This window comes from Cygnus olor, chromosome 16 (genome assembly GCF_009769625.2).
Source record: "Cygnus olor isolate bCygOlo1 chromosome 16, bCygOlo1.pri.v2, whole genome shotgun sequence".
Taxonomy (NCBI): Eukaryota; Metazoa; Chordata; class Aves; order Anseriformes; family Anatidae; genus Cygnus; species Cygnus olor.
The window spans coordinates 740,068-763,265 of NC_049184.1; the positions used below are offsets into that span (position 1 = coordinate 740,068).

A 23,198-nucleotide genomic window follows, 5' to 3' on the forward strand; every position below is an offset into this window, starting at 1 on the left:
AACAAATGGGTAACCAAGGATGAATGACCTGTTGGAAGGAGGACAGCTGAAGCTGCTGCCACAGGTAATAATCTTGGAGCTCAAACAACTACTAAGAACTGGAACCGGCAGGGGGAAGCAGCAGCAGGGTACTGGGTAACTGGTCTATCCCGTTGAAGTAATACTTTCCTGTCAGGAGCTGCACAGAAACACTACTGTGGAGACAGCCTACCACTACTCCTTATTTCTGTATGTTAACAAAGCTCGGCAATGCTGGGCTTGCACTACGCTGTTGTGATACTTTGGGGCAGCAGCCTGGACATGGAATGGGCAAGCTGCCTGCCTGGGCTAGGGACCAGGAGGTGTCAAAATCTCCCCTTTAAGGCCGCAGACCAAACTCTGAAGGAGCCTCAGACACTACTGTTGTGGAGTTGCTGGGCTCTTGGTGTTTCACAGCAGCTTAACAATATAGGATAGCCACTCCCCAGCGTTACCTGTTGCACACGGAGTGATGGTATCTTGTGGCTGTGTGTGGAGGGCCTCATTAAAACACTGTCCCTTAGCTTCCTCACTGCTTCCCCCTATCTGCGTTCAGACCTCTTCACTTCAGAGCTTCTGCTGCTGCTCACCCCATGAATGTGACCCACCAAAAGGGAATACACTGGGCTCTGCTGGTTGCATGTGGCACTGAGAATCATTAATGACGGTGTTGGAAGCCTTCTCACTGGTGTTGGGACAGGAAGCAGCCACTGTGCCTCATTCATCCCAAGAAAAAATTTGAAGGGCTGGTGGTTTGTTGGCACAGAAACCAAACTGTATCTGGTACAGAGGAATTGAGAGAGCAACATGCCAAGAACCTTCCCAGGCAGTTTTATGAACAAATCTTTCTTTCTTTTTCCTTTTTTTTTTTTTTTTTTTACAATTAAAACTTTTGCCTTATTGCACTGCTATTAGCGCTTTTGCCAGGGGACGTTTCTGCGAGTCCAGCTCAGCCCACCCCGTCCTGCAGCGCTGGGCCGGGGGGATGTGCAGGCAGGGCTGCTCTCAGCTGCCGTGTGTGTGGCATGGCAAAGAGCACAATAAACCGTGCAACTTTTAAATGACTCTTGTGTGCTCTATGCTGAGCAAGAGGGGCGAGGAGCAGGATTTGTCCCCTGTCATTCAGGATGTGACCTGAGCTATGGGAGAATCCCAGGGTTGGTGTTACTGTTGTACATGGAGGGAGGAGACCAGGATGCCTTGCCACGCCACTTTAAGGAGGATAAATACTCCCAAGGATTTAAGGGGAAATCCTTAATCAGGGCCCGTGTGAACCTGCTGAAGTTCAATAAGGCCAAGTGCAGGGTCGTGCACCTGGTCTGGGGCAATCCCAAGCACAATTACAGGTTGGGTGAAGAATGGATTGAGAGCAGCTCTGAGGAGAGGGACCTGGGGGTGTTGGTTGATGGGAAGTCCAACATGAGCCGGCAAATGTGGGTGCTTGCAGCCCAGAAGACCAATCGGGTGACAGAGATACTGCCTGCATGAGGTGTGAGCAGGTGGAGGATCTGATCAGCCTGGTGGCAGAGCTCAAGGAGGAGGTGGAGAGATTAAGGACCACCAGGGAGTGTGAGCAGGAGTTAGACTGGTGGAGCCACTCCCTGCCATGCCTGAGAGAAAGGCACCGGGGTGACACACCCCTAATAGTGATGGACCCCCTGCCCTGTCGCTGTCGGGCAGAGGGAGGGGACCTGAGAGAAGGAAAGGAATGGAAACAGGTTCCCTGCTCAGCATCACAGGCGAGCCCCCTCCCTCCCCACCTCACCTCCCCAGGTGCCCTTACACAATGGGTTTGAGGCCCTGGAGCTCTAGGGACAGGATGGTGAGGATGTGCGGGGAAAGTCTACACAGGAAGCTGTCTAGGGCAAGGAAGTCGACTCCACGCCTCAAGACTGCCTCCACCAGGAAGGACAGGAGGGTAATTGTCGTAGGCGGCTTCCTTCTGAGGTGAACAGAGGGCCCCCTATGTCAGCCGGACCCTACCCGTAGGGAAGTCTGCTGCCTCCCTGGGGCCCGGGTCAGGGGCATAGCCAGAAAACTTCCTGACCTTGTTTGCCTTCTGATTATTACCCCTTAGGGTAATACAATAAAATTCAGGCTAGCAGCAATGAAATTGCTGAGAGAAGCCTGAAGGCTATCAAAAGGGACTTCAGGGGATTGGGGCGGTTACTGGATGGAGCGGGTGCTCAGGTGGTGTTTTCCTGTACCCCTTCAGTGATGGGGAGGGATACTGAGCGGACCTGGAAGGCCCAGCTGATCAATACATGGCTGAGAGGCTGGTATTGCAGGAATTTGGGATTTTTTCTGATCATGGGGAATTCTACTCGGCACCTGACCTGATGGTTGTCAGTGGGTCCCATCTGTCTCAAAGAGGGAAACAGATTCTAGCCCAGGAGCTGGCAGGGCTTATTGAGAGGGCTTTAAACTAGGTATGAAGGCGGACGGAGATGCAATGAGGCTTGATAGAGGTGAGCCTGGGGGAGGAGTCCCAGGGCTGGGGGGTGAGGGCAATGGCACAACTGAAGTGCATCTACAGCAATGCACACAGCATGGGCAACAAACAGGAGGAGGTGGAAGCCATTGTGCAGCAGGCAAGCTATAACTTCGTCGCCAACACTGACACGTGGTGGGACCACTCCCACGACTGGAGTGCTGCAATGGATGGCTACAAGCTCTTCAGAAGGGACAGGCAACTTAGGAGGGGAGGTGACGTGACTCTCTATATTAGAGAGTGTTTTGATGTTGCTGAGCTCAGGGTTGGGAATGATAAGGTGGAGTCCCTGTGGTTAAGGATCAGGGGGTTGGCCAACAAGGCGGACATCCTGGTGGGGGTCTGTAATAGACTGCCAAACCAAGATGAAGTGGCAGAAGAGGCGTTCCGTAAGCAGCTGGCGGAAGTCACTCAATCGTCAGCGCTTGTTCTCATGGGGGACTTCAACTTCCCGGACATGTGCTGGAAATACAACACAGCCCTGAGGAAGCAGCCTAGAAAGTTCCTGGAGTGCGTGGAGGACAGCTTTCTGACTCAGCTGGTTAGTGAGCCTACCAGAGGGGTGCCCCGCTAGACCTGCTGTTCACGAACAGAGAAGGACTGGTGGGAGATGTGGTGGTAAGGAGTTGTCTTGGGCAGAGGGACCACAAAATGTTAGAGTTCTCTGTTCTTGGTGAAGTCAGGAGGGGGGGAGGGTGTCAGTAAAACTGCTACCTTGGACCTCCAGAGGGCAGACTTTGAATTGTTCAGGACACTGGTAGGGAGTGTCCCTTGGGAGCCAGTCCTGAAGGGCAGAGGGGTCCAGGAAGGCTGGACGCTCCTCAAGAAGGAAGTCTGAAAGGCTCAGGAGCAGGCTGTCCCCGTGTGCCATAAGATGAGCTGGCAGGGAAGAAGACTGGAGTGGCTGAACAGGGAACTTCTGCTGAGTGTCCGGAAGAAAAAGAGAGTTTATGTCCGGTGGAAGAAGGGGCTGGAAACCTGGGGAGAGTACAGGGAAGTTGTCAGCTGTGCAGAGAAAAAAATCAGGAGGGATCTGGCCAGGGTCGATGGGCAGAGGCCAAGGGGATGAGGTTCAACATGGCTAAGTGCCGGGTCCTGCACTTTGGCCACAACAACCCCATGCAGCGCTACAGGCTTGCGGCAGAGTGGCTCGAAAGCTGTGCAGAGGAAAAGGATCTGGGGGTGCTGACTGATGCTGGCCTCAACATGAGCCGGCAGTGTGCCCAGGTGGCCAAGAAGGCCAACGGCATCCTGGCTTGTATCAGGAATAGTGTAGCCAGCAGGACCAGGGAGGTGATCGTCCCCCCGTACTCTGCTCTGGTGAGGCCACACCTCAAGTGCTGTGTTCAGCCTTGGGCCCCTCACTACAAGAAGGGCATTAAGGCCCTGGAACGTGTCCAGAGAAGGACTACGAAGCTGGTGAAGGGCCTGGAGCACAAGTCCTGTGAGGAGCAGCTGAGGGAACTGGGGGTGTTTGGTCTGGAGAAGAGGAGGCTCAGGGCAGATCTCATTGCTCTCTACAGGTACCAGAAAGGAAGGTGTGGGGAGCTGGGGGTCGGCCTCTTCTCGCAGGTAACTAGCGATAGGACCAGAGGGAATGGCCTTAAGCCGCACCAGGGGAGGTTCAGGTGGGAAATGAGGAGACATTTCTGCTCAGAAAGAGCAGTCAGGCATTGGGACGGGTTGCCCAGGGAGGTGGTGGAGTCACCGTCCCTGGGGTTGTTCAAGGAAAGGTTGGACCTGCTGCTGAGGGACATGGTTTAGGGGGTGACATTGGTGGTAGGGGGATGGTTGGACCAGATGATCTTGGAGGTCTTTTCCAACCAATAATGACTCTATGATTCTATATGGACCTGTAGAAGTGAGTCCAGAGGAGGGCCATGAGGATCATCAGAGGGCTGGAGCTCCTACGAAGACAGGCTGAGGGAGGTGGGGTTGTTCAGCCTGGAGAAGAGAAGGCTCTGGGGAGACCTCACAGCAGCCTGACAGGACCTAAAGGGGCTGCAGGTAAGCTGGGGAGGGACTCTTTGTCAGGGGTGTAGCGATAGGACAAGGGTAATGGCTTTAAACTAAAAGAGGATAGGTTTAGATTAGACATTAAGAAGAAATTCTTTACTCAGAGGGTGGTGAGGCACTGGCACAGGTTGCCCAGAGAAGCTGTGGATGCCCCATCCCTGGGTGTGTTCAAGGCCAGGCTGGATTGGGCTTTGGGCAGCCTGGGTTGGTGGGAGCTGTCCTTTGGGCAGGGGTGGGAACTGGATGGTCTTTAAGGTCCTTCCAACCCAAACCATCCTATGGTTCTGTGAAATGCTGATTCGGTTAGAGGAGACCGGTAGCACCAAGGCACACCAAAAAGCAAACTTAGGTATGCGAAAGGGGGCTCTGGGGAATGCTAAGAGCTGCCTGGAGGGCTCTGGGGACACGGAAAGGTGTACTGCTGCCTGGGGTTGTTCATCCCAAGGTGCAGGACCCCCAAAAATCCTCCCAAAGCTGCTGGGGGACCAGGCAACATGCAGCAAGGCAGGAGCAGGCCGTTGCAGCCATCGTGCTACCATGCGGGGTGCTGCCTCGCACTGGAACCACCTTTAATTACTGTCTGATATCTGCATAAAAGGGAAGTTATTTTAAGGTTGGGCCTAGAGGCTCACCTGGTGCCAACTGTTTGGGAGCACGGGTGTTGGGACAGCTGCAGGAGAGGGTCACCGTGGGACCACCACAGTCCCTCGAATTTTGCAGCAGCACCTGCCCAGGGCAGGGGACACCACAGCCCGGGGTTTCCCTCCTGCTGCAGGCCCAGAGCCCCAGCTCGCCCGGCTGCCTGGCCGCAGGACACGACCCAAGGGCACCCAGCCCCGAGCGAGGCGCCGTGCCCTGTGCCGCTCTGGGGTGCGCTGGCCTCAGAGCTCGGTGTTGACAGGTAACAACTATTGCAACAGTCGTGTTGCAAAGAGCAACACGGAGTGCGACCTGCCTGTTGATCCCAAAAACAAGGGCTCCCCACACTGTTGGTGATCAGCTGAGCCCACGTGGAAGCCTGGGTGCAGAGGGGGTGACAGCCACCAGCCACACGGTGACAAGTGGAGGCAGACACCTGCCCACCCAGCCCAGCTCTGCAGGGGAACGCATCTCAGTGACCCAGGCTGTGGGGCTCCACGCCCATCCCTGCGTCACACCAGTGCGCTTGAACATTAACCCAGGGTGGCAGTGAGGTGTCCCTGGCAGCACGGCTTCCAGCACCCCAGGAGCACCCAGGATGAGGGGGCTCCGTGCCCGCTACCACCTCCTGGTAGGTCTGGCCCTGCAGTGCCTGGCGTGGGGCACGTGCTGGCAGCGTCGGGGCCAGGGCGTGCAGCCAGGCGGACAGACAGATGCCATTTGTGGGGTTGCCCCTGGGGAGGTGAGGGGGAGATAGGGCACACTGGGGTTCTGCCCTTCAGCCCTGCTGTGATTTAAGCACCAGCAGGTCCCCGGTCCCTCTGGGGCTGCCCCTGCCTTTCCCCCTTGTCCTTTGGTCCCCTGGGGTGTTTTCTGCCTGTCCCCCCCGTGGGGAAGCTGGAGGAGCTGCTTGGCTCTGCCCCACTGCCCCCCTGTCCTTGAGCAGGGGTGCGGGCTGCGCCCACAGCTAACCTGATCCCACGGCTGGCCGGGACTGCCACCTGGCCCAAGGCCCTTCAACAGCCCCATGCATGGGGCCGGTCCTGCTGTGGGCAGGGGAGGGGAGGGCACAACTGGGATTCACCGTTGCAAGCTCTGAGTTTGAGCTGAGGCTGTGGAAACCTCTCCTTGTCTCCTCTTCCTCTTTCTCCTCCTCCACATCTCCTCCCTGGGTGGCAACCTGCACCCTGCACCCTTGAACTTCCGTGCAATGGTGGCACCGCCTGGCAGGGCACCAGGGCATGGCATAGCACAGCACGGCAGTGTCGGGAGCGGGCCCAGCCAAGCACCCAGGTCGGGGTCCTGGGGCTGCAGAGGCCTTTGGGACCCCTTCACCTGGAGCCTGCACAGGGTGGGAGACCCCTGTGCAGGGCAACTCTGGGGACGCTGCTCCCCTGGGGCAAGGCTGCTGGTCTGGGTGGGGGGACGTGGGGCGGGGGGCGGGGGGGAGAGGCACTCACCTCTTTCCGCCCCCAGGCCGACCAGGACGAGGACCTGCCCATGGGATGTGTGGAGCCGGACAGCGAGGGGCAGCCAGGCTGGGAGGGGGCCCCAGCTGCAGCTGTGGCCCTGGAGGAGCCGTGTGGTCTGGTGCTGAGCACGCCGAGCCGCATCCTGCGGGACAGGGAGACCAAGGAGGTGAGGAGCCCTTCACTCGGCTCCCCCCGCTGCCAAGCCACAGTCGTGCCAGTGTGAGGTTGGATGGGTGATGCCATCCCCCCTGTCCCCATCCCCAGGGACAGTCGGGTCCCCCTGCCCCGGGTCGAGGCCCAGTGCTCCTCCTGGAGGAGCAGAGGCAGTGAGCAGGGCTGCAGGGCTGGCACTGCCAGAGAAGAGGGAACCAAAACTGGGGAGCCCCAACACGGGTTCCCAGCACAGGGCCCCCATTGCCAGATCCCCTGCATGGACTTGGGTGAGGGGAAGGTAGGCACAGGTGGCCGTGCCTTGGCCAGGTTGCGGCTCCCCAAGGACCCAGTTCATCTGGGGGACAGCCCTGGAGGTGCCAGGCCCCACACCCTACCAGAGGGCAGAGATGTGGGACACCTCACTCTGAGCCAGCTGCCTGGTCTCCTGCTTGTATCTGGGCAGGTTCTCTGGCTTCCCACGAGGGTGCTTAGGGTGACAATGCTCGGGGAGCCCCGGGAGGATGCTCAGGAGGACCTTTTGGGAAGACGCCTGGGGGAAGAATGCTCCAGGAGGTGTCTTGGGAGGCTGCTTGGGAACACCTCTTGGGCATATGAATATGGGTGAAAATGCTTCAAGGGAAGGGTGCTTGGTGGGGGGAGGATGCTGGGGGTGGGGTGTGCATCGTGGGAGGTTGGGGGCTGGGGGGGGGGGTGGGGGGGGGCGCAGGCGCTCTGCAGAGAGTGCTGCGGGAGCAGAGACAGGCTGCTGCCCAGGCTGGCCACCCCCCCCCCCCCCCGCAGACAGCTGGGAGCGGCAGAGGTGCAGGGGAGGTGGGACAGCCCAACAGCCCCTCTGAGCCCACTCTACCCCAGCTGGGGCCCCACCTGCCCCCCCGGCTGCAGCAGCAGCCCTGGCGCCTGCTGTACTGCACTGCACGGGATGGCTTCAGCCTGAGAACCCTGTACCGGCGTGCCGGCCCGCCGAGCTCCCCTGCACTGCTGCTCATCCGAGACACCAATGCACAGGTACGTCCGGAACCGGTCACCCCACAGCATCCCCCACACCACAGCAGCTTCACGCAGGCCTGGGTCTGTCCTTGCTGCTGCTCGCAGGATGGAGTCGTGCCAGAGAGCCCTGGCACAGTTCATGCCTCAACCCAGCAGCACTGGCATCTGCTCTTCTCTCCCCCTACCAGGCCTTCGGTGCGTTCTTCGCTACCACCATTCACATGAGCAACGACTTTTACGGCACAGGGGAAACATTTCTCTTCTCTTTCTACCCAGAGCTGAAGGTGGGGGCTGCAGCTGTGGGGGTCAGAGGAAAGGGGGGGGTCCTGAGGGTGGGGGCCAACAATGCTCCATGGCCTGTCCCTGCTGGAAGAACCCTGAGGTGCTGTTGAAAGGTCCAGGGGATGCGCCAGGGTAATGCAGCTGCACTTGGTCAACCAGGAACAAAGCCACGAGGTCACCATACCCCAGGACCCAGCCAGTGGGATTGCAACTGGGGGAGGCGGGAGGAAGGGGGGGGGGGGGGGTGGGCGGTGTTTCTGAGGGGGCTGATGTCTGATGGTGACATCAGTGGGAGGCAGCTGTCCCCTGAAAGGGCTCCGAGGGCTGCTGGTGGGGACAGGCCCACAGAGGACATGTCAGGGGGCACTGCCCCATCCCAGACCTGAGCCACCCTGCAGTAGCCCGGGAAGGATCCTGGGGAGAGCAGGGAGCGAATCCACCAGCTGGGGGCTGGTGCCCGGCTCTGCGGCTGCAGCCATTCCTTGCAGGGCTCCAGGCTCTGAGCCTTGAAGCCATGACTGACAGGCGCAGGGCCCGGCCCTACCAGCTGGGAGAGGGACAGGGACAGGGTGGCCTGACTGCTGTCCCCACAGGTGTTCAGGTGGACAGGCAGGAACAACTTCTTCATGAAGGGAGATGTGGACTTGCTGATGGTCGGCGGGGGCAGGTAGGGGTCCCAGCTGCTGAGAGGCTCCCCTGGCCGAGCGGCCGGCAGCAGGAGAGGGCCTCAGCTGAGCACAGCCGCCGCATGTTCCAGTGGCAGGTTTGGGCTGTGGCTGGACGGGGACTTGCACCACGGGGGCAGCTACCCCTGCGAGACCTTCAACAATGAGAGCCTCTCGCCGCGGGGGGATTTCTGCGTTCAGGACCTGGAGGTGTGGGGCCTGGCCTGACGGACACCGGTGCTAGGGGAAGAGCCTGAACTGATGGCTCACGGGGCCAGTCGCCTCCAGCGCCCACCAGGACAGTGCTTGGGGAAGGCCACACCTGCCTCCTGCTCCCCAGCCCTGCAAATGGCCGCATTGCACATGCCCAGTGAAGGCCGAGGGGACAGACCCTTGCAGGAGGCCAGCCCCACAATGCTGCTGCCATGCTAGCTCTGCCTGTAGCGCCCAAGGACCTGGCCTGGCAGGGATGGGGCAGAGCCTCCCCAAGAGGGCACGAGTCCAGATGAAACAGCAAACTCTGAGAGCAGCGTGCTGCCAGCAGGACCAAGCAGCTGGGACAGCCTCTGCCCTGCTGGCTGCTGCCATAGGGATGGTGGCACCAGGGCTGGTGGGTGAGAGGGTGCTGACCATCAATAAATGGGAAGAGCCATGCTCCAAGCCTTGGCCCTGTCGTGAAGACAAGTAATAGCACCACAAAGTTGTACAAAGAAAGCGGCACAAGCAGACATGCATGCACACACATCCTGGTCGATGGCTCAGGCAGTGGGTGCAAGCCCTCCCATGTATGAGACATTCCTCCCAGTTTGGCCCCTCACATCTGCTTTGTAATGCCTGACATTTGATTTACTACTGGGGGAGAGGAGTGGCTGGGGACTAAGCTGAAGCATCCACTATAACATCGTGCTTTCACATGTCCTCAGTTTCTACCCTAAACCTGTAATTATGTGAAACTTGGATCCATTGTCCAGATTGCCTTACTTTAACTATACCTACCTTACTCTACACATATCTGCATGGAACTTCACCAGCCATTTCAGCCTCCCCTAGCCCATCTGAGATGCTCTATGGCTGTTTACTCTCCTTTCAGGCTATTTCAGTACTCAACCTATTCCAAAAGTCATTTACTGAGATGCTGAAGAGCCCCAGCAGGACTGCACTGGTGCTGGACCCTGCTGCACAAACTGTCCCTGTCTTCCTTCCCACCCTCGCTCCCCCCGCCCCCCAAAGCTGCTCTCCCCTGCCCAAGCCTTGCTCTCTGTTTTGATCGCCAAGGTGCAGAAAATTGTTGCCTTGTGCACAGCTTCCAGCTATGGCACCATGGGGCAGCAGGGCCAGGGGAGCAGATGATGGGTGTTGAGGAATGTCCCCTGGTGAATGGTGGGTGTTGAGGACCCACCTGCCTGGTGCTGGTGCCCAGTCCAGTACCTGGTCGGTCTTGTACCCTTTCTTGTCTATTCCTCCTCTGTTCCGCACTGATTCCCTACCCCTTCACATCGTCCCATCAGTTGACACAGTCCCCCCACCCTCTCCAACACTGGGGACCCTCAGGGTTACACCCTGACCTGGTGCTGCAGTTTCTTGGGAGCCCATCAGTTAGCATGACTGACAAGGTTCATTTCTGGTTATTGTCTTTGTTAACACTAACTGGCCAGTTTTATGTCCATGTGTTTGTCTCCCTTTCTTTATTCTCCCAACTTAAAAAAATAAGCATTGTCCCCCTCCCCACACCCCTACGAACGAGTGTTATGGACCATATTTGTTCTTATCACCACCTCCCTCACCATGTGTCCATCAGGTTTGCCTCTATCTGGTGTTCCCAGCTCCTCTGACCAGATGCCCTTACTGGAACAGCCACTGTCCTTCCACACCCACTTGACACAGAGCATCCCCTCCTGTGGGGCTCCTGGATGCATGCAGCAGCACATGCCAGGAGCCCACATTGGCTGGTCAGGGCCTCCAAGCTACTGTGTGTTTGTGGCCTCCAGCATCACCTGCTGAACCCAGCTACACAGTGCCACCCCGCAGGGACCACGATGTGCTGCATGGTGCCCGCACGTCCTCCTCACCGAGCTCCCTCACTGAGGTGTGATGGCTGCTGCTCTGAGTGCACCCTGCAAGACCAGCCGGGGCACACCACCCCCAACCTACAGCAGCCCCCAGCTGTTTTTCCCTTGGCACACAGCTCAGGTTCCTGGGCACAAAGCCCAACCAGCCCTTCTGGGCTTGCATGGCCAAGAAATAGCTGCAGGCAGAGCCCCAGAGCAGGGCCAAGGGCTGCTGCTGCCTCAGGAACAGCATCGTGAACTGTGGCAGCCCCTGCCAGGCCACCTCCTTACAGAGCTGCAGATGACTTCCAATGCTGGCTTAGGCGAGAAGGATCGCTGCCAGGCAGCAAGGAGGCAGAAGGACACACTGAAGTGAGGCAAAGAAAGCAGCTATCCCTCTGTGGGAGGTGATGAACCCAGAACCATTTATATCTGCCAGTGTCTTTGTGCAGAAGCAGCCCTGGAGGAACCTCCCCTTGGCCTGGGGCCCCAGAGCTGCTGCTGCTGCACAGCCTTGCAGGCAGGAGCAGCAGCCAGCCAGGCTCATGCACATAGCTGCTATCCTGGCAACCCCCCGAGGACGTCACTCACCGTGGTGCTAAAACACAGTGGGAAACACTGATGGCTGCTAGCATGGGGAGAAAAGGCCCTGTCCTTCGCTGCACCAAGGTCTGAACAAAGTGAAGTAGACTGCTTCTAAAAAAACATTTCATTTGACTTGTGGTACAAGCAGGCTCAAAGCAAGGCACCACGAATGTATCAGCCTAGCAGCTTTAAGCAGCAACACTGATCCCCATCAGAGCAAGGCCATACTCAAAAGTCACCAGAAGTCCTCGCTCCAGACCTATGGGAGGAATTATTAACAGCTTCCCATGCACACCAAAGCCCACACAGCAGACCACCACTACAAATACCTGATCAGATATACCCCATGTCCCTGGGTGTCTCAGCCCTCACCTCTCCACCCTGCCCCACAGGCAAACACCAGCATGCCAGAGCCCACACGTGCAGCACACCCAAACCTAGCAGCACTTCAGCACAAACCGAGCTGGTGCAGCACAGCAGCCAACAAAAGCACATGTGGGCAGGTAAAAGGGTAAGAGTCATCGCCAAACACATTCAATAAAGTTTTCAATCTTGGAAGCCCTGGTAGGCCATTCCAGAGCTTTTAGCACCACCTCACACCTCACCAATATACGTCCGATGACTTCAGGCCAATTTTAGATTTCTGTAGCTAGTGCTTACAGAGTGGTTGAAGTTCACAGGAAAAACCTCATGCTCAAGGAGGACCACCCAGAGCCAAGGCCAGGCAGCTTCTGAAGAGCTCCAGGGAGGAGTCTCCACAGCCCCTCTGAGCAACCTGTGCCAGTGCTCAGTTCGGCCCCCCCCGCACAGAAATGTTTACTGATGTTCGGAGGTAGCCTCTTGTGTGCCAGCTTGTGCCCATTGCCTCCGGTCCTGTCCCTGGACATCACTGAAAAGAGCCTGGCCCTGTCCTCTCCACACCCTCCTTCCAGGCATTTATAGACACTGATGACACCCCCTGAGCCTCTTCTCCAGACTGAACAGTCCCAGTTCTCAGCCACTCCATATAGGAGAGGTGCTATGGTGTCTTCATCATCTTTGTGGCCCTTTGCTGGACTCTCCAGTCTGTCCATCTTTCTTGCACCAGAGAACCCAGAACTGGACCCAGTGCTCCACATGTGGCCTCACCAGGACCCCCAGTACATTCCCTGCCCTGCTGCTTCCCAGCCGGGTGCCCCCAGCATGTCCTGGGGCCTGGGCCTGTTCCTCCCCAGGGGCACCACTTGGTCTTGCCCTTCTTGAACTGCAGGAGATTCCTGCCAGCCCCTTTCTCCAGCTGCCCAGGACCCTCTGCACAGCACTGTGACCCTCTGGTGCTTCAGCCACTCCTCCCAGCTTCGTGTCATCTGCAAACCTGCTGAAGGTGCACTCTGCCCCCTCAGCCAGCTCCTTCATGAGGCAGTTGAGCAGGACTGGACCCAGCATGGACCCTCTGGGTACTCTGCTCATTACTGGCCTCCAACCTGGCTTTGTTCCACTGATCATCCCCCCGCCCCATCTGTCCATGAAGCCCACGCTTCCTGAAGTCCAGGAAGACAATACTCACTGCTTTCTCCTCATCTACTGGGCTGGACATTTCATCATTGAACATTATCAAGTTGGCCAAGCATGACTGCACTTCAGTGCATCTACGCTGACTGCTCCTGATGATTTTGTTCTTTATGTACCTGGGATTCTATGATTCTAAGAACAGTTATAGTTATGGATTTTTTTTTCCTCATTCATATATTTGTATGATGGCTACAGTTTGCATTGCTACAGTTCCTTCATTTACACTTTTCTTTTTTCCTTTCATGATAGTTGGAGGCGTACCTAAAGACAACCTGCCCAGTGTAAGGATGCTGAAGTATAAGGCCTGCCTGCTCTTCCCAGGCATGGGAACAGCATTTGGCTGCAGTTTCACTTCAAGGCACAAGGAGAGGTTGGGTTCACTACCTTGGGACAACATGTAAGAGCCATTCCAGCCCCATGGTCCCATTACAGCAGAACTGGCTCCACCACAGTTACTATTCACACTGTACTTAATTTCTTAATTTACATTTGCTCATCTCCAAGTTGGAAGATCTGCACTTCCACAAATCAGCATTTGTCCTTTAGAAGGACATTGGGCTGGTTTTAACCGTGCTGTTTTTAATGAAGTTCACACACTGAAATTCATTAAAAGAATATTAAAATAATTTTTTATAAATTTATTTTAGTACAGAAAGGCTCAGATTAATGTGTTTGAGAAAAAGAAATGCTCTGTCTCAGAACTTAGTATCTGATAGACTTAAGTACAAGTTTTTGCTTAAATATGAGCAAAAAGCTTTTCCCAAATATAAAGTGCACCTTTTATAACAGCATCAAAACAAACCCAAGCAACCATAACAAAATTACATTAGTCTGAACAATACTTGATTTCATGTGGATAATGAAGACAAATGCCTTCACTCTACGATGTTATTTCTTGAAGCATAATACATTTTTTAAAAGCTTTTCAAAAGGTCAAGACACCTCCTAATAGCTACCTGGTACACTGCAGATCTGAAATACTGTTAGAGAGATGAACAGCAGAGGCTGTGCTGCATCACCATTAAACACATGAGCACAGGTTCATAAGCAGCAGAGCGCAGAACAGCTTCTGATTATTTCAAACCAAATCTGTAAAATAGGTGAACACTCATTCTCCTTACACCTCCTGTATAATTGCTGTCAGTTTCCATGATACAAAAAGACAAAGGAAACAATCAGATATGGAAAGTTATACAGTCTTCTTACACAGTGGCTTCCCACTGCGCTAGTTTCAAAAACTTGGCTGTTAAAATTGAATGCTGAACTTGTATTTTCTCATTTCAGTTATAAAAATCCAAAGCTTGTTCCAATTTCTGAGCATTACAGAACCTTTGCTTTGTATTTTTAATGTTGAGGGTAGGCTTTTCAAGCTTTTAGGTTTTATTTAATGAAAGCAGCCTTCAAACAGAACATCTTAGACCTGAGTAAAAAACAAGAGGGAAAAAGTCTTCCTAGTTTGCTTTTCCAACAGGACAGTTAGCAACATTCACATTAGTTTGCCCATAAGGAAAATTGTAAGAACTTTTACAGTTCTACAAAGGATGAGAAATATACACAGGAACAGCAATCACAGAGCCAGGAAATACAGGGAAGGGATACAATAACTAAAGGATTCCTGAAGAGCCTGTCTATCTAGTACAGTGAAATACAGAAACAATGTGCACTTGTGGCTCTGCTCTAGTAGAGGTGCACCGTGCAGCATCCTGACAAGACTCACTAACCATGTAAGAACTGTGTGCATGACCACATACCTTGACAAACATTCAAGTAGCTCTGCTTTCCTGCAAACACTCCAATAATGGAAGTTTTGAGCAGTTTTTGCAGTTCAGTGTAGCAGTAAAAATGTAATATTGAATGTATCAAAAATACACTATAAAAACAATAAAATGCTGCATGTCAGGGCAATGCATTGTTACTTCAATAAAAGCTGCATGGTCACTTTTACAGCAAGAGGCCTGCATCTTCATCAGCTTTTTCAATACCAGGAAAGTAATCTTTGGTTATTAAAAAGATTCTTCTCCCACCTCCTCTTTTTTATTTTTATTTTTTCAAAATGAAGTTTAAAGAGAGCTAGAAGTTTTTCTACTAGCTCAAGTAACATCACAATTACCTTAAGAAAAGGTCAGGACTAGAAGGAGCAGTAACACATTTTCAGCACTTCTTGTAATTATGATGAATTTCTTTTTTTTTTTTTTTTTTGAAAAAATGAATTTACTCTTGCTGCAACAGTGCCATTACATTCAAAAATAAATGAGAATTGAGTTTGCTCTGCTGTAACAGATTACTTGTTAATTTTGTAGAAGTCCATTCTGAATATGCACTTAGTTTAAGTGTCTACATAAAAACAAACTGTATTGTAAAATGCATCGCTGCATTGTTCTATACATTTTTTACAGAGCATCAGATTGCATTTTAGAAGAGTTGCCACTCAGGGCCAACCATCTTCTGAAGAAAATGGTTGAATAGTGCAAAAAGGAGAAGTTTTACTTATTGAAAGAAAGCCTTTGCTTGCAACTCGGTTCTGAAGCTGTCTTGAATTCATCCCCACTTTTGTTATTCCAGCTTTGTTTCATTGGAGTTAGATGAGGGGCAATCACATCACCATCCTGTTATTAAAAGTCAGAAAACATTAATGACAATGCATTAATTTTTTCTTTCTATCCTAAACCAGGGGAAAGAGGCTCACTACCAGGCATAGGAGAAAAATTAAATACAAGGTCCTAGAAGCACCGGAAATTAATGAGTATGGAAGACCGTGCATTACAGAGATGGAAACTGCTGTAGTTAGTGGTAGGAACTGAGAGGGAAAAAAAAAATCCACCATATATCTGAGAAGCCGGCTTGTATTTTGGGCATTGGTAGATAAATTGGAAATATTGTTATAAGCTTTTGCTCTGAATCCCTCCCAGTTTGTCACTTAAAACTGTTGCAGTCTACCAGGTGTAGGTGCTTGGAGGTGCCCTTCATCTTCTTAAGGTATATAACAGTACAGTAACTGGTACGGTCTAGGCTGTGGTGCTCATACTTGTCAGACTGCCTATTTAGTGATCAGGCATTGCAAACATTGGAAAGAACAAGCAGAAATAGACTGGTGGGACTATCTTGGCATGTTATATATGTCCTGCAGCATGTAAGATGGATAACTCTGAACCAGAAAAATACAGTTGCAGGATACAACCATACTCCATGAGCTACAAGAAAAATAAGCCTTTTACTTAATCTATTTGCAAAAAGCCCTTCAGAAATTAACTGCTCTCATAAGACAGACTTGACTGAGAAAAACTTACTTGATACAACCATAACTGCTTGTTTACACTGATGTAGAATACTGGAAGTATCAGAACATCGTAGTTTTATTAGACAAAGGCCGCCACCTTCCTGCAAGGGGGATGTGATGGGGATGCTGCATCATGCATCACCAGTTTACAGCCACAGTTGTTACAGGTTTCCCCATAACTTTTGGCAGGAGGAATGCAAAACAAAGCCTATGAACTCAGGTTCTGCTTTAGGCTTTCATTTGAATTGCCATGGCAGCTCTTGCACTGTACCCAGTGCAAAACTTCAGATGAGCTGTAACATCCAGCCCTTCCTGTCCCTCAGATGGAAACTTGTGTGTCTGAGAATTGACAGAAAAAGGAAACACAGAACAGTTAAGGCTTTCCAAGCACTCAGACTACAGAGAGTAGAGGTTTGCAAACTAGTTTCCCAGGGATTTTGCACTCTGACTCAGATCCAATGGACTGATCATGTATATCCTATGGGAGAGGTAAATTTAACAACTGGTGAACAGGAAAGGGAGAGAGCCAAAGCAATCAGAAGAACTGATAAGACCACTCTAGATCTTTTGATCTCTCAGTGGCATTTTAAGCATTTGTATGAGGAAACCTGCATCAATACACTAGTGAGTTGCTGCACGGATGTTAACTTTTGTTATAAAAATATGACTTTTCAAAACACCTAAGTTAAACAAATGAAAATCCATCACTATTCCAGTGAAACCAGAGCATGCCCAGATGCAAGCCACAACAAAACCACAAGCTAGGTTAGTGGGAAGCAGCAACGCCACAATTACAAGGCCAAAATCCCTAGATTTTTAATGAAAGAGCAAGCTTACAACGGTAAAAAGCTCTAGAACAAGAAAATAACATGCAAATTTGTTACCTGTGGTTTGGTGAAATCCCTCTTTATACACCACTGAACGAAATACTGTTTTGCAGCTGAAACGATATTTGGATCCAGATTTTTGCAATAAACCCGAATAACCTGTTCTGCAAATATCCTGGGTAAAAGCCTTGAAACCTTTGGAATAAAGAACAAATAAGCTTCATTCTTTCTTTAAATTTAGAGTCCAGGGAACTTCAATTTCTTCATCTAAATAAAAATTCAAAGCAATAAGAACATCTCACTATAATTCATGAGCTTTATCGAAATGAATTATATTTCTGTAAGAACAAAAGAGTTAAACACTTCGTATGTAATGGATGTCGGTACTCCAGATGACTGTAGTCATCTTGTGACACACACCCAACACCTGCAAAGACATAGATTCCACCACCTTTCCGCAACTACTGCAAGAACTACCACGAAGGACAGTGATTGCTTCCACTGCAAGCTGTAAAGAAGATCACCTTCAGAAGGCCATTTGAGGAAGGTAAAAGACTACCTGTTCTTTACTGATCTTGACAGCCTTGGAAGGATCAGCCTTGCAATAGAAGAGAACATTATCAATGGGATTCTGATCTTTCATTCCATAATCCATATTGATAACCTTGCATGCAAAACAAATAAAATGACATTTGTTAATGCTTGTCATTGGTTTACTTACAATAAATACAAGTAAATACATACTATAGTTCTGTAAATGGCAGTAATAAAAAAAAGGACAGTAATTAACAAATGATTACCTCATAAAACAATCTGGCATTTGCATTTTTAAATCTTTTATTCCATCACCTCTCAAGTGTGCAGCTGCCAGGTGGACCTTCGCATTTGTACCCACCAGCATTCTGAAACACTGCAGTTTCGAATAGCAAAACCATGCTGCTCCCTCACCACACTGTGCCTTCCTGAGCCACACAACCTGCTCAGACAGCAACAGAGCTTACAGTTTTAAACATGAGGGTTAGCCAACATTATTTACATCTGCTTGGGACACTATAATTTGTGTGGTCAGCAGAGAGAAGAGCCCACTTCCCCATGATGTCAGTTTGTGGGACAATGGAAGTAGTCAGCTACGTTAAAGCTACGTAAGCTGCTGTCATTTTCCCCAACCTGAAATGAATCTTCAGTGCAAGACAGCTTTAGAAGTGATTTGTGATGTGCTTTGCAAAAAGCCATTCACTAGCTCCTCTGAGAATTAACCAAGAAGAGGGTTTAAGCTATTTGACAGTAGCAGACTGCTCAAACATTGCCCTGTCACAGGCTCCCTCCTTACACTCCTGGTGGCTGGGGACTGCGCTGCGTGCACCTGGGAGTGACTGCCATGCCCCAGGCATAAGATGTCTGCAGGAGTCACCCTGCCTGTCTTCCTCCCACTGGAGCCCATGGTTCACTCGCCTTCATAAATAATAGCCAGTTGCTGGACTGCTGACTTTAACACCTGTATGTGATCAAGTAGTTTCTACTCTAAGCTCACTCCAAAAGAAGAGATAGTTACATCAACTACAAAGTCTTCAGCCTTTAGATCCACGTTTGGAGGATTCTTTTCTGGCTTGGAATTAGCGATGTCATCTGCCAGACCATCATATTCATCCTGGAAAAAAAGACAACAGCTCAGACTGTATTTTTGCATTATCAGGTCAAGACCTAGGCAACAAAGCACACAACAGAACACGACGTGAACCCAAAGCTTTAATTTCTTCATGCTTGACAAACTCTTCCTACAGTAATCTGGTTGTCAGAAGCCTTCTATACCTTAGAAGGCCATAAGTCTACTACTATTTTTTTTTATTTTTTTTAAGAAACAAACAAGAAAATCAGCTTATAAAACTACAAAGATCCAAAGAGTTTTACACCTGGCAACAGGAAGAAAGGACAGAGTCCATTCAGGATATTGAAGTTCTCATGAAAATTGAAAGTAAGTACCTTCAAGCAAATCTTTTACTAACACAAATGTGTTTTAGACAAGCTTTGGAGTGGATTGCAACCCACCTCAAAAGCAGAAAGTGGAAATCCACAAGAGTTTTATCTGGTTTTGGGCCTTGAAGACTACTCCCTGCTGATAGTTAGGTTAAAGCTAAGTGTAGGAGTATGGTGTGGTAGAGAATAGTTGTTCATGGAAATGCGTAAGCTCTCTTTAAAAGGCTGTGGCTAGGCAGGAGAGAGAAGTTTGCCTGTTTACCTTTGCCCAGGGCTGCTACATTCTGGGTGAGATGCAAGATTTGATGAAGGAAGGTTTCCTGGGAGCACCTGAGACTGAAAGGAGAAAAGCTGAGTGCAGCACAGAGCAGCCAGGGGGCAGGTCCAGAAGGGAAGGAATTCATCAAGCAGGTTTGTCCATTGCAAAGACAGGGAGAAGAGCAGTGAATTGCACACATCGACAGGCTGAAGCACGTGTGTGGCTTGCTGTGACTCAAGCCAAGGAAAGGTTTAGAACAAGAGCAAGCCTAGAGGAAAGAATCACCAGGAGGTAACTGATGGGAAGCAGCTGGCAGGAGACAGACTCTTTATAAGCTTTTTTATTTCTATTCTGCATCATTTATAGATTTTTATTTTTTTTTTTTTTACATTGCCTATTCCAGTTCATACTAACTGGAAACTGAGCACTCTAGCTACTTGAGATTTTTCCCTTGCTGTGGCCAGCTTGGGGGTCATGAAACACAACAGTGTGGTCTCTTAAGCAGCAGAACAGACAGCTCCATCTTGTCTGATCACTGCCCATCTTCAGTGCATCAGGGGAAGCAGAGCCTCTGACACACCTGCAAGCGAAAGTCCTCCCCTGCCAAGCCCCCAGCTGATCATCAGAAACTGCAAAATGCTGGCTGGATGTAATTATAAGACCACCGGCGATAGTCTCCCTTCAAAACAACACACACACACACACACACAAGATTCAATGTGTCAGGCTGGATTTTCCAAGCAAAAGTTTTTCTTTCCACTAACCAAGCTTCTACAAGGTGCTGTTTGAAGGTAGAACTCATGCAATTTATACTCCTGCCCATCTCCTTTTTGTTAGGCTATCCTAGACTCCAGAAACTTTACAATCAATATGCAACCACTTCGCATTGTGCTGATGTGTGTCTTAGGATGTTTTCCTTCCTCTTCAGTATTTACTCTTATTTCTTCCCCCGTATATACAGAATCTCTTAACACTACGTTTCTTAGACAAAGAACAGAAGCCAAGCCTCTCCTCAACTGATAAGATGAACAGAGCAATAAGGTATCTCCTAGTCTCGCTGTAGCCTTGTTCTTTAGAAAAGCTTAATTATTTTTATTAAAGCTTTCCAGACATCGTCAGGCATTTCAGGTAATTTGGCATGGAAAATTTTGAGCACCAGGGCTGAAGTTTACAGGTAGTTAACTTGTCAACACAGTATACCACTTTACGAGACCAGGTGAGCCATCAGAAGCAACATTATCTCTAATATAACATGATTTTGGAATAAGACAACAGTAGATAATCCAATGTCTGATGAGTGCTTTGAAAAGCAAACACTAGAAAAAAATATGAATGCCCACGTTAAGTACAAAATCTAACACCAAGAAATTGAGAAAATATTATTCACATTGTTCTCAAAGTAAAGCGAACAAATTATGATTAAAAACAAAAATATCATCTAATGTTTCTTATTATTTTGAAAATTTAATGAACACAAGAGGATAGTAATAACTTTCTCAAATCACTGGACCGTAATAGCATTTTATGCAACAGGGTTTTTCTGAAAATATTCCTGCAATAATCAACTTCTGAGTTTATCTCTCTTGCTATTCTTCTGTCTGTAGATAAAAACTCTTCCCAGTTTTCCGTAATGTCTTCCACATCTCAGCAACATGAAAACAGTGTGGTGGAGATAGAACTTTTGACACTATTTTTTTTAATAACAAGTTTAAAAAAATAGGAAAGGGAAAAAAGAAAGTCAGCAACTTAGAGAATGGTTTTAGAAAGACAGAACTCAGAATCTTCCAGAAATGGATATTACCTTTGGAATTTCATTCACTTTTTCAGGTTGAGTCTCTCCTAGAAACTTGTATAATTCACGCCGTTCTATTTTACGCAAAATTTCTCGTGCCTCGTTCAGTTCTGGACGACTTGAGTGCAGAATTTCCAAGTAGATATTATCTGCCAAAGTTGTATTATTTCAGTTAACTATGTCAAAATCCAGTGTCACAGCAAAATGCACGTACAAGGACAGTGGCTTAACCAATAAGAAAAACTGCTGATTCAGGAAAAATCTCACTTTCAGTGAATGTCTGAACATTTCACGTCTGACAACTGAGAATTCGCTTACAATATAATTTTGGATATCATTGGATTCATAGTAAGTTTTGACTAAAATCCTAGTTCAATTCTCACCCTTGCAACAAACAATTATTTCACTGGAGGTTGCTTCCTCTTTTTGTTTATCCAGCCTTGGTCAGCAGCACTAACTGGCTCAGGGGGGAAGGTGCTACATCTTATTAAAGAAGAAAGCACTTCTGTTACATCTTCGGAACTTCTCAGACTTTGGACAGTGGTACTGAAAGTCCCCCTTCCTGTCTCCACGTGACAGCGAAGTACGCGGTGTCATTTCCACAATCCATATGAGTGGCAAGAGGCAGGTTTTCAGGTTTGCTTGGATGTGCCGTCAGAGCAGAAGGGTTAATTTTGCTGTCCTGAAACCACTGGTGTCAGGATGCTGCTCACCGGTCACACAACCAACACAGCTGCACTCCGTGCACCTGTTTGCATTCCCCAGCCAGGAGTACCTGCGCAGCTGTGACATGCTGAAGGTTTAGCTCTGCAACACCCTGCCTGGCACAACAACTGGTTTAAGGAGCTCGCCACACACTGTGTAAGCAAGCTATGAACCATGATTACCAAAACATCTTTACCAAGGGTTATTTTTATGGACAACAAGGTTGATCGAAGTGTTGAACTTCCCCACACGGAACAACAGATTTGGTCTCTTCAGCTTGAGAGAACAGATAATCCATGGAAAGTGAGAAGCCCACGAACACGTATTTGTGCAAAGGCAGTAGCAGCAAGGAACTGCTTGCTCTTTCATCCATTACAAAAATTAGGATTTGCTGTCAAATCAGAAACAAATTCAAAAACTAAAGGTGGTTCTTCACCCATCATGGAAGAAAGTTGGGGAACTTACTGCTGCAGGATCTCACTAGAGGTTTATCATTAGCAAAGATCCAAATGGCAGCTGGACAGTTTCACAGAAGCATTGCTCATCTTGGACTACTGCTATCAAGCCTACTGTCCTCCCAGAATCCCCCAGGTTGGAATCACTGGGTGCAGGGTGCAAGTGTCTTGGTGTAAGATGAGGAGAACGTACCCATCCTTCTTGATCCACCGTTACATCTGATATTGACATACTCCTCTCATCCTTCTCCTTGTTGCCAAGCTCTCCTTCTGGAACAGGATAACCTTGGCACTAATGTTCACCTCCTTGCTGTTGCAGACAATAATAGACAGAGGACAAACCTGGTCTCCTTGCCCTGAGCTGTGTTCCTCACCAGATACTGCTGCAGGTCAGCGGGCCCTGGTGCTAACTTCCCAGAATGGCTGATCTTACAGACCAGAGGGCCCCCAGGGAACAGTTCTGCCTAAGCAGAACTTAAGTCTTAGCTCTTGACTTTCTGCCTGGCTTTCCACATCCCAACACTGCAATTCATGCTCTCTCATAGTAACTGCCACTCAAAGGCAGCCACTTGTTTTCCCCAGCATAGGAGAGGCATGGTGTTGGAGAGGTCAGGTAGCTTCTCATCCCAGCATTCTGCACAGCCCCTTCACCCGCTCAACATGGCATATCAGTGGTCAGGCTGGATGTGGCTGGGGTGGACGAAGGGTTATATTGGGTTTATGTGGCAAGGTTTTGGCAGCAAAGGTAGCCTCTGTGAGAAGAATCCAGAAGCTGCTCCATGTTAGATAAGGCTCAGTTTCAGCTGGCTCCAACAGGACTCACCGCTGCCCAGACTTGAGCCAATAAGTGATGTTGTTTGTGCCTTTGTGAGAGCAGATTTAAGAAAGGGGAAAAAAAAAACCTGCTGCATAACAGCAGCTGGGAGAGTGAGGAGTGAGAAACAGCCTTGCAGGCACCAAGGTCAGTGCAGCAGGAGGGCA

At 50.2% G+C, this 23,198-nt stretch overlaps 2 protein-coding genes across 3 annotated transcripts in view; one reads left to right on the forward strand and one right to left on the reverse strand.

Moving 5' to 3' along the window:
• Window positions 1–19: 19 nt before the first annotated feature.
• Window positions 20–9,824, forward strand: TLDC2 (TBC/LysM-associated domain containing 2). The gene is made up of 6 exons (XM_040576358.1): window positions 20–64; window positions 6,641–6,802; window positions 7,663–7,815; window positions 7,986–8,081; window positions 8,673–8,746; window positions 8,837–9,824. The coding sequence occupies exons 1-6, from the start codon at window positions 20–22 to the stop codon at window positions 8,970–8,972; spliced, it is 666 nt and encodes a 221-aa protein (XP_040432292.1). The 3' UTR covers window positions 8,973–9,824.
• Window positions 9,825–13,537: 3,713 nt separating this feature from the next.
• SAMHD1 (SAM and HD domain containing deoxynucleoside triphosphate triphosphohydrolase 1) overlaps window positions 13,538–23,198 on the reverse strand; it is a 31,078-nt gene continuing 21,417 nt past the window's right edge. For both annotated transcript variants that reach the window (XM_040575580.1, XM_040575581.1), the window contains exons 12-16: window positions 21,067–21,206; window positions 18,585–18,680; window positions 17,592–17,696; window positions 17,090–17,227; window positions 13,538–15,534 (exon numbers count right to left, since the gene is read on the reverse strand). In XM_040575580.1, coding sequence (XP_040431514.1) covers window positions 15,412–15,534; window positions 17,090–17,227; window positions 17,592–17,696; window positions 18,585–18,680; window positions 21,067–21,206 — 602 coding nt within the window. In that variant the 3' untranslated portion in view covers window positions 13,538–15,411. The remainder of the gene's footprint in view (window positions 15,535–17,089; window positions 17,228–17,591; window positions 17,697–18,584; window positions 18,681–21,066; window positions 21,207–23,198) is intronic.